We start from the raw sequence: 16,268 nt of genomic DNA, 5'->3' as shown, positions 1-16,268 counted from the left end.
ATTAGAAATGATACTTGACTTCATTATTATTTATTTTTATTTTGAACCACTAAAAATAAAGTCCTTGTGAATAGTGCTGCAGTGAAACGGAAGTACAGATGGCTTTTCTGCAGTTGTTTGGGCCCTTGGGTATATTCCCAGAAGTGATATCGCTGGGTCATAAGGAAGCCCAATTCCTAGTTTTTTGAGGAATGCCCATCGTATTTTCAAAAAGGGCTGGAACCAGCAGGCATTACTACCAACAATGAAGGAGAGTCCCTTTCTCCTCTCATTGGTGCCAGCACTGGTTGCTCTTGTTCTTTTTGAAGTGTGCCAGTCTCTGTCGTATGAGATGAGATCTCATTGTTGTTTTGATTTCCATCTCCCTGATGACTAGCGATGTTGAGCATTTTTTTTTAATGTGCCTCTTGGCCATTTCTATTTCTTTGAGAGAGTTTCTGTTCTTCTCCCCATTTTTGATGGGGTTGCATTTTTTTTTCTTATAAAGTTCTGCCAGTGCTTTACCTATCTCTGATATTAATTCCTTATCAGATGGGTATTGGGTAAAAATTTTTTCCCATTCCGTGGGCTGTCTTTTTATCTTGGTCAGCATTTCTTTTGAGGAGCAGAAGCTTCTTATTTGGAATCAACCCAAGTGCCCGAGAACAGATGACTGGATAAAGAAACTATGGTACATCTACATAATGGAATACCATGCAATCACTAGGAAAAATGAAGTCATGAAATTTGCTTATAAATGAAATGGACACGGAGAGTATCATGCTGAGTTAAATGGATCAGAAGGAGAGGAACAGACACAGAATGCTAGCAGTCATTTGTGGGATATAAAAAACACAGTAGGAGACTATTACCCAAGGACAATAGAAACGAGGGCCTGGAGAACTGGCCCACAATTGGAAACTTGCCACAAGTGGGGTGGAAAGGGCAGTTAGGACAGAGAAGGAACCACGATGACAAACTGTCGAAAATGATCATTCTGGACAATAACTGAGTGCTGAGTAGGTGAAAGGATATACATGATGACCTTCAGTACCAAAAGGGCGGGGGGGGGGCAGGGATGAGAGAGAGAGAGAGAGAGAGAGAGACAGACAGACAGACAGAGAAGAAAAGTGCCTGCTGTAGAGGCAGATTGGGATGAAGACAATGGTGATGGGAAATGTACAATGGGGAATGGACGAGTATAGGAACAGTGTATGACTGGAACCCAATCATGAACAACTTTGTAACTATGTATCTCACTGTGATTAAAAAAAAAAAAAAGATTAAAAGTCCAAATAGACATTTCTTCAAAAATGATAAACAAATGACGAACATGTAAAAAAACCACAAAGTCTTTAAAATTAAAGGTACTCGTGTTCAGAATTTTACCCATGCCTCTCCACAGAAATCTTGATTTGAGCAAATGTTACTTAATAGTACTGAGACTACTCATATCCTTTTAAAAAAAAACTAATTGTAAGAAAGAAAATAAATTGTAAAGTTTATTAGAAAATCTATGTCAAGATCCATAATTTCAAATTATTTAAGACAAATTAAGAACATCTCTGAAAGATCAGAACATTCAATATTTTAAAATAAAATGAATTCAAAAATTATATTATCATGGTTACTGAAATAATTATGGGGAGATACACACTTTTTAATTATAGGAAAACACACAAGTATCAAAATATACCTTGCTGTTACTTTGGGGGTAAATGTGGGACAAATATTAAAATTTTATTTACATATATTTATTAAAATTTTTTCCATATGAATTGCAAGCAGTCCCATTTCTCTTGTAGTTAAGGTATAATACAGGTGTTTGTTCACACAAAGGAGACAGAATATATAGCATCACAAAGATGGTGGTAAAGTAAGTCACATCACATCCAAGTAATACATTAATTCACAGAATATAACCTAAACATACATGGCAGATCAACTTTAGAAAAGAGCAGGACCCATTTCCGGGTACATGCACATGTCACTTTATTAAACCAAAGGAGGAAGCGAGATGTATTCCACGCTTTAATTCCACGTATTAAAATAGTTGGTCTTCCACTTGCTTATGTTAGGTTTTAAGTATTTTTACAATAATAATGAAATCTATTAATAATAGCTTTTTTGCCAAATGTGTGTGGTTCAGTTTTTTGCAGCTGGCATTCTATTTCGTATGTCCTTTTATTGTACATATACAGTAACAAATCTCACAATGGAGATGTTACTGGTGCCCACTTGAGTAAATTGATGAACAACGGGACAACAGTGTTACTATATTTTAAAAGGACAACTGGAAATTCAGCATAAAAAGCTGTTTTCTATTTAATATGCCCCAGTTCAACAATTAGTACTAATCTGAAAGGCTGGTACACTGGTTTAAAAGCAAAACTGATGTTGAAGGTGTACTAGCATTTTAATACAATGTTTCATTCTATTCCATATAAGTTCATACTCCAAAATTTGAGGTATTTTTTTGAAAATTATTCCATCTTTTTGTTACATTTAAGTTTGACTTTGATACAATTTGCATTATGTGAAGAGTTCATGTGCCAGCCAAATAATGTAATTGTGCATATGATATGTAAACCTTTACATCAGAGTTCTTCTCATTGGTAACAATAAATTATATATGGTAATCATTATTAAGATATTTGCCGTTGTAAGAGCAGAGCTGAATATATTCCCCTTAAAGACAGAATTGAAATTCATAGTCCTTTATGAATGCATTAAGGATATAGGTTACAGAGAGGGATTAAATCAAACTAAAAACACTTCAAAACATATGCTGTAAGTAAATATTTACATACATATATCATGGCTCAATAAAAAAATATCTAAATCATAATGTAAACAAAACATTCTATTAATTCACAGTATACACACTTTTAGGAGGAATTTAAATCAGGAATAATAAAAATATAGATACAATATCAGTTAGCACTGTTAATACATACTTTGTCATATATATGGAAATATACACACATAGGCAAAGCTCTTTAAAATTTTTTTACATAAATAATCATTGATTTAAATAAAAGTTGACAGAGGTAGAATTTGTGTCAATGCTCATGATTTTCAGTAACAAGTACTTGAAATATTTCATTACTGCTCTGTCCTTTTAAAAATCCATAAGACCAACTCATTAAAAGTCATCCATTCTGAAAAAGGGAGGGGGAAGAAAGATTAAGAAAAAAAAAGCAATAAAATTACTCAGACATTCACAAAAAACCTGAAATTCAGTGTGCTAAACTAAATTTGTAACTTCTGACAGAACCTTTACTCACAATTAAATTCTTTCAATATCTATTAAAGTACTGATCTACTCTTTAAGAAGAAGATATTCTCCTCAAACTATCATCAAAGGACATCAAAGCACATGGAACTAAATGACTCCTACACAGTGAAAAGAATGGAATATGGTATGCTGATCAAAGTAATTCAAAAGGGATGATAATATTTAATAAAATTATACACAAATGCCATAACCAAATACCTTGACTTTATGTGCTCTCTAATCAATTAGAATGCATACATTAAATATAAAATATACCAGAATGGAAACAGTAAGAAATTATATGTATGTACACATATATATGAAATATATCCCCCCCTTCCTGCCCCAAGAAAGAAAGTATATTATCTTTTTTCTACAAAAGCATAGTTAAGAAGAAATTATCAGAGAGGCCCAACACTGATATAAAAAAAAAAAGCAACAAGGTCAGGAGGGACAGCTCAACAGGCCGAGCGCACTGTCCTGCGTGCAGGAGGCAGGGGCTACTGCCTACATCTGATAGCTGCCCGAGGACGGTCAGGAATGACCCCTGGGCACAACCATGGGAACAGCCCCTGTGCATCACTGAGTACTGCCTCAAACAAACAAAACCCAAAAAAGTACATGTCTCACCACAGAGTAATTAAATAGGTCATCTGTGTGATGAACTACCAGATCTCTATTTTTAAAATGGCATTCCTGAAAATACTCTTTATAAGAATTAAGTGCTTCCACCAACATTAAGAAGGGCGGTGGGGCTGGGGGAGGGGGCCGGGGAAATGAAACACAAATGAAACAAAAATAAAACCTGGAAAAAAATCTGATTATGAACATTTCACAATAATACATGAGTATCTATGTTGTGTCTGCTTATGAAAAATTAAATATAAATGGAAAGTATACTAAAATTCAAACTGCTACTTTCTCTGAATTCTAAAATTAAAAGTGAGGGGTTAGAGAAATAGTACAGTGGGTGGGGCACTTGCTTTGCCACTCCAGGTTCGATCCCCAGCATCCCATATGGTCCCCTAAAGCACCAGCAGGAATGATTCCTGAGTGCAGAGTCAGGAATTACCCCTGAGCATTGCCAAGTGTGGCCCAAAAATTTAAAAAATAATTAAATGAAAAGTGACTGATTTGCTAATTGATGGCCACAGCAAAATTTTCACTACACCTGAAAAGGCAGAAGTAACACAAAATGCTCATCAATAATAAATAGACAAAACAGGATACATATGCCTACTATTAAGTATTACTCAGGCATTAAAAGGTAAAAGTAATGATATATTTTAAACATGTACAAACCCTGAAGACATCATTGTAATAAAATTAGATACAAAAGAACAAATATGTAGGACTCCAATGATATAAAGATCTAGAATAAGCAATTTCATGCGCAGGAAGCAAGTCAGTCTCCAGGACTGACTGGGTGAGGCGGGCACAGGAATGAAGCTATCGCTTCTTGGTACAGTTTCTTTGGAAGGCGGTGTGGGAAGTTTTGGAAATAGTGGTGATGGCTGCACAACATCGTGACTCAATGCAACCAAGTCACACACTAGGAAAAATTATTAAGATGCCATGTTATGCTTATTTTATACAATTAAAAAAGATTTTCTAAATATCAAGGCCTTAATTCCTGTTGGAACCCACTAAGTTCTATATTATGGTTCTTGAAGTACAGTCCGGGGATCCCTGAGAACCCCCAGATCCTCTTGAGGGTCAACAAGATCAGGCCTACTTTTAGTAAACGAATCAAGTATTTGCTTTTTCCATCTCTTATTTTCTCATGGTGTACAGGTGAGTTTTCCAGAGTTTGGCATGAAAGACCAGACAGCAAATATTTCAGATTCAAGGACAGCAGTTTGTGTCAGAACCATTCAATTTTACCACTGCAGAAAAGCAGTCATGGGGAATATGTGAACAATCAGGTAAGGCTACGTTTCAATGAAGTTTAACTTATAAACTAGGCATCGGGGTAGATGGCACCCCCACACCCTAATCTTCTAATCCTTGATGTTAAAATGCAGCTCTAAGTCAAGCAGGAGGAAATGTGCCACAACTCTCATAAATCTTTATAATGAAACGCTGAGTCCCCCCCACCTAATCACATTCAAATTAATGCAGAAGCTTCAAAGTTGTAAAGATACCATGATTGCAGCCAGCACTGAGAAGAGGTCCTCTAAGTGAAAGAGGAAAATAAAATTTCAATCAAACAGACAAACAAACAAACAAAAGTGGGGCAATCAGGAATTAATTTTAAGCTGAAGCCCCGTGACCGCTAATAAAGCTGGGCGGCACTGGCATGTTAAAGAACAGCACTGAGCTCCCGAACAGGGTCCCAGCGGAAATGGAAATGCATCATCTCTCCATATACTTTCACTGAGAGGCAGAGATGCAATTTTTTCAAAAGTCCATCTTAACAACTCTGGTCCAGCCTGCATTTTCCGGTCAGCTATCTTTCCAAGGCTGGGCTAACTCGTGCTTCCTTCCCACTCATTCTCACCTCCACCGAGTCAGAACTCTCTCCCTTCCACCCTCCCCCCGTTGGAGACGCATATGGAGTATGTCCTGACAATTGCTTTGGAAAACTCATTTTTGCAACATCTGCTCGAGTTTGAACAAACTGCATGTCTAGCAACTAATCTGCATCTGCCCGGTGACTTGACAATTTCACTCCTGTGACAGTATTCCTGATGGGAGACTGGCACATGTGTTCAACAACATCTGTGGATGGTAGTGCTCACCACAGCTCTATTTGTAACGGGCCAGACTGAAAATTCCAAGCTGGCATTCATGTGGCTTAGCTGGTATGATTTTGAGTTCACGTAACAGACACACACATTCACTGAGCAACCTACAACACACCAAGCAGTAGGAATGAATCTCATTGTACCGCTGAGAAGTGTTACAAAATGTCTACAATGAGCCAAGTTTTTAATAGTAAAAGGCAGTTACTTTTAAAAACCTAAAGAGAGAACTTTATCCACTATTAACTTCCTCCCTGGCTGGGGAATCTGTCTCCTACTTTTAAATAAATGTCATTATTTCTAAAAAAAAAAAAAAAAAAATTAAAACTAAAACCCGAAGGGAGCCCACTGATCTGGATGCAGGTCACAGAGTATGGTGAGTTGGTGCAAATCCATTGTTCTGTGTATCTAAGATGTGGCACTATTCAGTATGTATAGTATAACCTACTTTAAAATCTATCCCAGATTTCAGTATTATTATACTGGCCCTGAGCTGACTGCACTGTTCACTTTATACCACTAACTGGTCTCCCCGGCTCTCTGTGCTCTCCAACGATGCTCAAAGCACATAAAGTTAAGCAACGGGAAGTGTTTCTGCATCTTCACCCTCTCTGTACTCTTCCTGTGGAGAAGGGCCTCCCGACATCTCATACAGAGCAGACCCTCCAATCCACAGCAGCATTCGAAGTCCTTCCTGTGGCCACTCTGTGTTCTACAATGTTCTCCGCCACTACTCCTCAGCTACTTGCTATTCCTATACTATCGAGTATACTGTATTCCATGCATTCATATTTCTAGGCCCTTAACCATCTTTTCATCATCTATTACTTGTATCTTGAACTTGGCACTTCAGCAAATAGTACCCTATGTTATCTCTCCGTGTTGTATATATTTTCTTTTTTTCTTTTTTTTTTTTGTTTTTGTTTTTTGGGTCACACCCAGCGATGCTCAGGGGTTACTCCTGGCTTTGCACTCAGAAATTACTCCTGGCAGTGCTTGGGGGACCATATGAGATGCCGGGGATCGAACCCGGGTCGGCCGCGTGCAAGGCAAACCCACTGTGCTATCGCTCCGGCCCCATCGTGTTGTATATATTTTCTATATGACTGTCTTCTCTGATTTTAATGGCAGTATAATCTATGTACAATAAAATGCATAAATGAATGTTGAGAGAGCTTTCACAATTGTCTACACACACATAACCATTTCCACAAAAATGCTAACTAGTTCATGATGCCAGGAAGTTTTCCTAATGCTTTCCTAAGCAATTATTCCTCTCCCCACACAGAAAGCTATTTTTTTGAATTCTTATAACTAGAGATTAATTTTATCTCTCCGATTTTATATACATACCTTTCTGATAATTATTCATTCATATTTTTACATGCTCAGGAGATTGCAAAGGTGACTTCAGAGTGGAACTAAGGGATGGTGTTGAAAGACCAAGTTGACGCATCTCTTGAATTGCCCGCTCTCTGTCAGTCAAGATCACACATGTCAATATATAAAAGAGCCGTAAAGAAAACAAAACGCAGTTAATCAACATTGATAAGAAAAAATAATACAAATATTAGGTGTCATTACTGATTGGTGATTTCTACTTAGTGTTTCTTAAAAGTGGATTTAACTCAGGTTAAATACTAGGTTCTTGTAGAAATTTTAAATTAGTGGATAACAGATTTCTACTAAGAGAACACAGCCTATAAGACTGCTCAGTGGGGCCAGGGCGATAGTACAGCAAGCAGGGCGTTTGCCTTGCCCATAGCTGATGTGGCATTCAATCCACAGCATCCCATATGGTCCCCCAAGCACCGCTAGGAGTAATTCTTCCTGAGTGCAGACCCGGAAGTAACCCCTGAGCAGACAGTGTGCACCCCACCAAAAGAAAAAAAAAGACTTCTCAGAGCTAAGGCTATGACCGGTAGTATTTCAGTGGTAGGCAGGGCATATACGTTGTATGTGGCAAGGCCCTGGGTTTGATCATACACCTAGCTATGCCAGTGTTGCCCCCCACCCAACCTTTTTTTTCTTAGAACAAACAAAGCAAAAACGATTGTTCAAAGCTCTGGGACCTTGTCTGTTTGTCACTTCACTGAGTACATATTTTCAAAGCTGACTGATGTACTCCTTTCGCTTTCCTTTCCACCTTCTCTAGTGTATCAATCTACCTTCTTCCTTCTTTCTGGTGGGAGTGATACTGCCCCTTTAAAAACACACGACTTAGCTGATGCTCAGGTGCAGTGACAGCAGTCAGCTAGTCCGGGAGCAAGGGCAAGGGAAGGGGCCAGGAGAGAGCTCTCTGGACTGGATCATGTGCTTTGTGTGCAGAAGGCCCTGATTCGATCCCTAGCAGGGCTTGGTCCCCTAAGCCACCAAGGCGTGACCCCCAAGTGTCCCTGTGTGTGGTCCAAAATCAAAAAAAGGGAAAGAATGTGAGGGGTTTATAATGCTAGGCCAGAGATTCCCAACTTATTTAGTCTTTGGTCCCCCATTTTCAGAAAAATAACCCCAAGACTAGTGCCCACCCACTCTGGAAATCTACCTCCTGCAAGCCAACAAACAGAAAGTGGCCCCACTGCACACGCTGCTATTGATGCTGCCCGCCACGGTGCCAGCAACCCACAGAGAAGTAGCACCCACTTACGAGACACTGTCCCAGGCTACCAAGAGGCTAAGTTAGGGCGCATGAAGAGAACCTGAATTACCATTAAGAAATAGAAAAATCAGGGGCCGGAGAGAATAACGGGAAGAGGGGTTAAGGCGCTTGCCTTGGATACGGCCGACCGTGATTCGGTCCCCAGCAATGAACTGTCCCCCATACACCGCCAGTAGCAGCCCCTGAGCACCGCCAGGTGTGGCCCCAAAAAAATGAAAAAAAAAAAAATTAAAAAAAGGAAGAAGAAAAGAAAAACATTATACACGTACAATTTAGCACATTTGGAAACCAGGTCTGCTCATTCTAAGAAACTAACATCACTGCTTTCATGACTTAGTTCTCAGAATTCCAAACAGCACATCACTTAAAAGTACTGATAAAAACAGTTAAGAATTAGAGAACTTAAAAACTGACAACAGTCTAACTACTCACTGCTAGAGAACAGAACCTCGGGAGTTGACAGTAATCATATACTAGGAAAGAGTAATGGAAGGATAGTAACTTGACAATAGATTTGCAAAGTAAATTTCCGTATTATTAAAGAAGCTCTTATTGCTGTATATAATGCTTGGGGATAAAAATTTTCCTATAATAGAGCAAATGAATCAAAATGTATGTCCACATAAAAACAATCAAACTGTAGGGAATATCTGACAGGGGTCAAGAGCAAAGACTTTAAACTTCGAGATCTATCTGGGTTTTTACACTTGGCTCTGCTATATACTATTGGTTTGACTTGGGTGTTCTGTAATATATGTAATAGCAAACTACTGGTAAAGTTAATTAGAAATACAGAGAATCTGGGGCTGGAGCGAAAGCATAGCAGGTAGGGTACTTGCCTTGCCAAGCCAGGTTTGATCCCTGGCATTGCATATGGTCCCCTGAGCACGGCCAGGAGTAATTCCTGAGAGCAGAGCCAGGAGTAACCCCTGAGCATTGCTAGGTGTGGCCCAAAAACTAAAAACCAAAACCAAATGAACAAACAAACAAACAGGGAATCTGGAAAGTATCTGTTAATCGCACCTATGATGATCACTTTTATGATGATTTGTATTTGGAGTTTCCTACTGGGACATCTTGGAAAATCCTTATAAGTTTGTTGATTCCCTAACTATAGACTCTGAAAAATGACCCAATTTTTTTTTCAATTGAATCATCATGAGATGTAGTTATAAAGCCTTCATGACTAAGTTTCAGTCATAAAATGATCAAACACCCATCCCTCCATCAGTGTACATTTTCCACCACCAATGACAATGACCCGATTCTGTTGCAGGAAAATATTTATCCAATAAGGACTTGTTACTTTACTGCTGGAATATCAACTATCGCAGTATCTCTTTATTTTGGGGGAAAAAGTCACCACAAAATAATGCTAAAATTATTTTTTGTTATTTTTAAGACATACCATATTTTTATTATTTATTAAATTTTCTAAGTAAAAACAGATTTTATTTGGAGGTTTTTTGGAAGGGGAAGGAGGGAGAGAGAGTGAAAGAGAGAGCAACACACTCGAGAAAACACGGGCTTCTCCAAAGATGGAGAGAGCCCCTGGACACACCCCAGCATCAGCTATGGAGGCATGAAAACACTCATCCCCAGAGGGGAGATGTGGGCACACATGTGCTGAGGCACATTTGCTCGGCCACACTGGTACAAGCAGCACATGGGCTCAGGCAGCATACAGCATATGCATGAACCATATTATTTTTTAAATAGGCTAGGGAAGCAATAAAAAGTCTAATATTAAAATTGTTTTCTTTTGAGATGGACATTTACTTTTTTAAACTATTTTGATTAAAAACACTGTAAGTTCCAAAGCTGTTCATTACACAGCTGTTTCCAGCATTTAGTGCTCCACCAGCACCAGTGTGACCTTCCCTCCACCGGCATCCCCGTTTTCCCTCTCAATCCCAACCTGCCCCCTTCGGCACGGAGCAAATTTACCTTATATTATTTATTCCGACAAAACTTAAAAGTGGTTTCTTACCGTTCAAATTTTTCAGTTGTAATCTGCCTCTTCATAACATCATGGTCTGACTGCAACTGTGACACTTTAGCCCGAAGCATGGTGTTCTCTCGGCTCTGACTACTCCTGAAAAACACATAAAATAACAAATGTTCCAGAGTCCAGTGCTACAGGCTTCTGCTTTTAAAAATAAACATAATGGAGGTAAGAATGAAAATTTCAAAACCACTTTCCCTCATCCTCTTCCCCACCATGGACCCCTTCCAGCCTTGTTTCCTTCCTGCGGCCCCACCCTACCAGCCGGCCCGCAGTCTCCCTGCCATGGCTCTCAATCAGCGCCATTTTCACCTGTGGGTCTTGGTGACCCTCTGTGGGAAAAATGCCACACTAAGCTTCTGGAGTTTATCGCTATCAGAGGTTTTCTTTTTCACTCACCTCTTTCAGCACTTACTGAGTTCCTACTGTGTGTTAGGCAGCGTGGCAATGCTGGAGACAACATGGGCACAAGACAAGAACTGAAACACCAAGATGAGAAGCGTCTCCATTGGCTCTTCTTGCCCCCTACCTCTGAAGAGAATCTCTTTTTTTTTTTTTTAAGTGAAGCAAGGTAGTTTTTATTGACGAGCTCACTTAGAGATGTCAGAGGAGTGAAAGAGAGGAACAGTATTTGAGAGAGAACACGCACCACTTCTCCAGAATGGCAAGAGCAAGCAAAAAACCACAGAGATATGCAAGCAAGGGAGACAACGTGTTCAAGAGAGAACATGGGCTTGAAGAGCAAGCCTGAGGAGAATCATTTCTATCTCCTTTAAAAAAATTTATTTCTCCACTTGTACTGTCCTACTCCGGCTCTCCTCGCTTCCTTGAGCTATACTCCTGAAAGGTGAGCGTACACTCCTGAAGGCTGTCTCATTTCTAAGTTTTTCCTAACCTATAGTGTGTGACAGCCAAGTCCTCCAGCACCAAAACCTCCCCTTCACCAGCTCTTCTTAACAGTCCTCAAATTTCGGGGTTTTCCTAGTGCTCGATCTTTCCCTTCCATGGGTACTGCTGCAGATACTGAGCTCCCCAAACAGTTTCTCCAAACCCTGACTCCCGAGTTCCCCAAAGCAGCAGGCACAGAAGTGTTTTAGATCTGTACCACCTGCAACTCATCCATCCTTCTCTCCCCACAAAATGGGAAACAATTTTCACCAGCTACTTCCTTGTGTAAGCCGATGTATGACACTTACAGTTTGCTTTCCGAAAGAGTTAGCTTCTCTTTAAGTAGCTGGATTTCTGTCTCCTTCTCGTGGGAGTTTAATTGAGACTGAAATTCTTTATCTCTGTTTGAAACCAACAATGATTCAAGATTTTTAACTGTATGTCTCTCATTTGACAGCTGTTTTTTTAACAGGTCTGCTTCTGATTTTACAGTTTCCAATTCTGCCACAAGCTAGAGGAAAAACAAAGATTATTTCAGTATAATTTTATACTCTAAAAAAAATTACCCGCAGAGCTATGAACCTGTCAGTTGCTTTATTCTGGGTATGAGTTAAAGAGGTTTTTTAGTTTTTTTTTTTTTTTTTAAGTTTTTGGGTCACACCATGCAATGCTCAGGGGTAACTCCTGGCTTTGCACTCAGGAATTATTCCTGATACAGCTTGGTGGACCGTATGGAATGCCAGGGGTCAAACCCGGGTTGGGCATGTGCAATGCAAGCGCCTTGCCCTTACCTGCTGTACTATATCTCTAGCCCCAAGTTAAAGATTTTTATCAATTCTTCAAAAATAAAAAAAAAATCTTATTTTCAAAACAATCTTTGCTGTTTTTAGTAAGGGCTTGTTCGACTCTCAGACCTATCAACCCCTCTAACTGCTTTATGTTTATACTACCTTGTCAAGAGATCCTCAACATAAAATCCTAAAATGTGGCTCCCCCATCAGCAGGGAGCTCCTGCCAGTCCACACCCGTTACGTGTGTACTCAGACTGCAAAGCAAGCCAAGTAGGGTGCTTCTCAGCTAGCCTGAAAACAAAAGAACTAAGAAATGAGTGCCAACAGGAAATATCTAAGTTTAAGAACACACACTTTAAGTTTAAAGTAATATCTCAATTTTGGAATGGGAAATTCCAGCTAACTAGGCTTTTTAAAATTAGGTACATTTAAAATAAATGCCATTATATTTTTATCAGGAAAACGCTTTCATTTAGGAATCAATGACCTGCTCAATTGTTTGCATTTACCTTCAAACAGAAAAAAAATATACTTGAGTTTTTAGTTTGCTTGTTTGGCAGAGTTAGCAGTACTCAGGAGTTACTCCTGGCTCTGCACTCAGGACTCATTCCTGGCAGGCTTGGGGGACCATATGGGATGCTGGGGATCAAACGTGGGTTGGCCACATGCAATGCAAGTGCCCTACTCGCTGTACTATGACTCCGGCCCCAATAAAAGAATGTACTCAGATATGCTTCTAGTCTATCGTTAGAAGACTCCTATTCCCCTTAGTACTATCCACTCCCAAACATGTCTGGCAAAGAACCTAGTAATTACATCTGGCTGTCAAAATCCTGTAATCAATAGTAACTACTCAACAGAACAGTTAATGTATTAAATAGTATATGATAAAGTTAATCAAACTAGGGCTCAATAAAGAATGTCTTATGGAAATATCTTTAAACTTCTCACCCTCTCCAACTCGAGGTTTTTGGAATTCATTTGCTGGATCATCAGATCTTTGCCTGAGTCAAGCTTGATGCAAAGTTCCCTAAGAGACGCCATATCATTCATTACTGTTGCTTTCTCATTTTCTTGATTCCTCAGATCTTCTTCTAAAGTAGCTATGGCTTTTGCCATTGATGAGATCTGAGACTCATAAGCATGATGTGCACTTATATGCTAAAAAAGAAATAAGTTCAGAGTTAAAGTAATCCAAAAATTTCTTTTTATTAAAAAAAAAAAAAGACCAAAACTTTAAATTGAAAAGTACTGGGGCTTTTGGACCCGGCTGTGGAAGGAGCATGATGGAGGGGCCCGAGGGAGCGCCCTCGGACCCCAAGCAGCCCACTGAACTAATTCCGGCATGGGACCAGAGACCCCACGGCGTGCTGAAGCTGTGGGACCCGGGCATCCCCCAATTCTTTTAACCTGTCTCTCTCTCAACTCCTCCCTCCTGAACACAGCGCAGGGGCCGCGGTTCTCCTGAGCGCAAAACGGAGTCGCCGATTCAGCCAAAACAGGACGTGAGCGCGCTTGCGGGAGTCCCCAGGGGGCGGGGGCGGCGACCCCCGCCCACCGCAGTTAGATACTTAAACCCACCTCCCCCACGTGTGCTTCCTTTTGGACCCGGCTGTGGAAGGAGCATGATGGAGGGGCCCGAGGGAGCGCCCTCGGACCCCAAGCAGCCCACTGAACTAATTCCGGCATGGGACCAGAGACCCCACGGCGTGCTGAAGCTGTGGGACCCGGGCATCCCCCAATTCTTTTAACCTGTCTCTCTCTCAACTCCTCCCTCCTGAACACAGCGCAGGGGCCGCGGTTTTCCTGAGCGCAAAACGGAGACGCCGAGCCTCTCTCTAGGTTTCTCCATCTTATGAGCACCATAAAAGGGTAAAAGTTTATAGTGATGTTATTTCTGGTTGTACTTTCCCTGGACTTTATACAGAAACCCAAAACCGCGCGGCCGCGGCAGCGGCCGCGCGACTTAATGTCATCTTAGTATGAGCAATATGTAATGGTTCCTTTCTAATGGGGCGGACTTTTGTGGGAGATCCTAATAGTAAGTCTGTTGCTGAAATATTGAAGGCAATCAAAGTGGTAGCCATCTCACTAGACTGAACTAAGCTATATCCCCACGCCGGCTGAGAAGAAATTTTCTTCTTTCTCGGGAAGAAACTCGGTGTGTCATCAACTACAGTGTGATGTCCATTAAGCAAACAGACCTGGTGGCGTGGGAATGGGATATAAGGGGAAAAATTATGTACAAGGAACAGCGGGACGCTGGTGGAATCTCGAGCCGGAGCCGACACCAGCGCAAGACCGTCGGTTCCAGAGACTGCTTGCAGATACTCTACAAGTCTATCAACTAAGCCAGAGCCCCACGCCTGCTGATGACGGGAAATAACCATCCTTTTCGGTTTTTTTTTCCCTTGTCAGGCAGCGTGGCGATTACTAAAACAGGCGTGAACTCGGTGGCGCGGGGCAAGGGGGAAAAAGAAAAACTATGTAACAAACAGCGGGACTTAATATCTCTATATTCTTAGCAATGGAGAACTATCAAATGCCTCCTTGGCAATAGGACTGCTTTTCTTTTTTGGGGGAAACCCCAACAACGGTAGTGAGTTGTATGTTGAAACATGGAATGTAATCGAAATAAGGCGTAAACGAAGTGAAACATATCATGTGCAAGGGTTGGGACTGGGGAGGTGGGAGGGGGCGGCAGGTATACTGGGGGGGTTGGTGATGGAAGATGGGCACTGGTGAAGTGAAGGGTGTTTGAGAACTGTATAACCGACATAATCCTGAGAACTATGTAACCCTCCACATGGTGATTCAATAAAATTTAAAAAAAAAAAAAAAAAAAAAAAGAAAAGTACTGGGGTCCTCTGAGTGGTGTGTAGCAGGCCCGGAGACCGTCCAGCGATGCTCGGCCAGACAGGCCGGCCAGTCAGCCCCAGGGCCCAAGAAGCAGTGATAGGAGCTGTCTACCGACAGATGAGTGAATAAACAGAACATCGTATTTCATGGTAATTCAGTCTGTTCTGAAATGGATGGATGGCAGAGTCTGTGAAACGATGTAAAGCTACAACCCATACAGAAACTAGACACTTCAAAATGACTGAAATGGCAAATCTGACACTATGTATATTTTACCATAGTAATAATAAAAAAGTAATAGAATTTTTATGAAACTTATTTAATTTCTATGGTCCAGAGAGTAGCACTGTCGTCCTGTTCATTGATTTGCTCGAGTGGGCACCAGTAACATCTCCATTGTGAGACTTGTTGTTACTGTTTTTGGCATATCGAATATGCCACAGGGAGCTTGCCAGGCTCTGCCGTGAGGGCGGGATAATCTCAATAGCTTGCCGGGCTCTCCGAGAGGGACAGAGGAATCAACCCAGGTGGACCGCGTGCAAGGCAAACACCCTATCCACTGTGCTATCGCTTCCGTCCAATTATGAGTTTGATTTTATCAATACTTAACTCATTTCAAAAGAGTTAGCCGTGAATGCTTGTTCCATGAAATAATGTCTCTCTAAGCAAACGAACACGTTACCTCCTGAATCTCTTTCTCCAGCAGCTCCACCCTTTCTCGAAGGTGTCTCCTCTCTGTGTCGATAGACAGAAGCTCCAGGCGGACGGAACTGCTCTCCCCCTTGGCTTGATGGGCTCTCACCTCCCAGTCCTCAGCGCGGTTATGAAGCATCTGAAATCTATCTAACAAATCCTGATTTTCTTTCTCCTGGTTTAGGGTAATCAAATTGTTTCCACATTAGTAACTGTCAGTCTCTGAAATACTCATAAACATATTCAGATCGAGATTTTTAGTTCAATTTAGAAACATCAGCTGTTTGGGCAAGTACTATGCCAAGTAATATGGATGGGGAAATATAAAACGACAGTGAGAAAGTCCTCCATTCTCATAAGTTGATAGTAATATAGG

General features: G+C 40.7%; 1 protein-coding gene across 1 annotated transcript in view; it reads right to left on the bottom strand.

The window, feature by feature from the left end:
* Nucleotides 1-845: 845 nt before the first annotated feature.
* CEP135 (centrosomal protein 135) overlaps nt 846-16,268 on the bottom strand; it is a 69,430-nt gene continuing 54,007 nt past the window's right edge. The window contains exons 21-26 of the mRNA XM_055138301.1: nt 15,882-16,067; nt 13,292-13,501; nt 11,858-12,060; nt 10,647-10,751; nt 7,354-7,475; nt 846-3,140 (exon numbers count right to left, since the gene is read on the bottom strand). Coding sequence (XP_054994276.1) covers nt 7,373-7,475; nt 10,647-10,751; nt 11,858-12,060; nt 13,292-13,501; nt 15,882-16,067 — 807 coding nt within the window. The 3' untranslated portion in view covers nt 846-3,140; nt 7,354-7,372. The remainder of the gene's footprint in view (nt 3,141-7,353; nt 7,476-10,646; nt 10,752-11,857; nt 12,061-13,291; nt 13,502-15,881; nt 16,068-16,268) is intronic.

Source organism: Sorex araneus, chromosome 5 (assembly GCF_027595985.1).
Source record: "Sorex araneus isolate mSorAra2 chromosome 5, mSorAra2.pri, whole genome shotgun sequence".
Lineage (NCBI taxonomy): Eukaryota > Metazoa > Chordata > Mammalia > Eulipotyphla > Soricidae > Sorex > Sorex araneus.
This window is presented reverse-complemented; position numbering and strand designations above follow the sequence as displayed.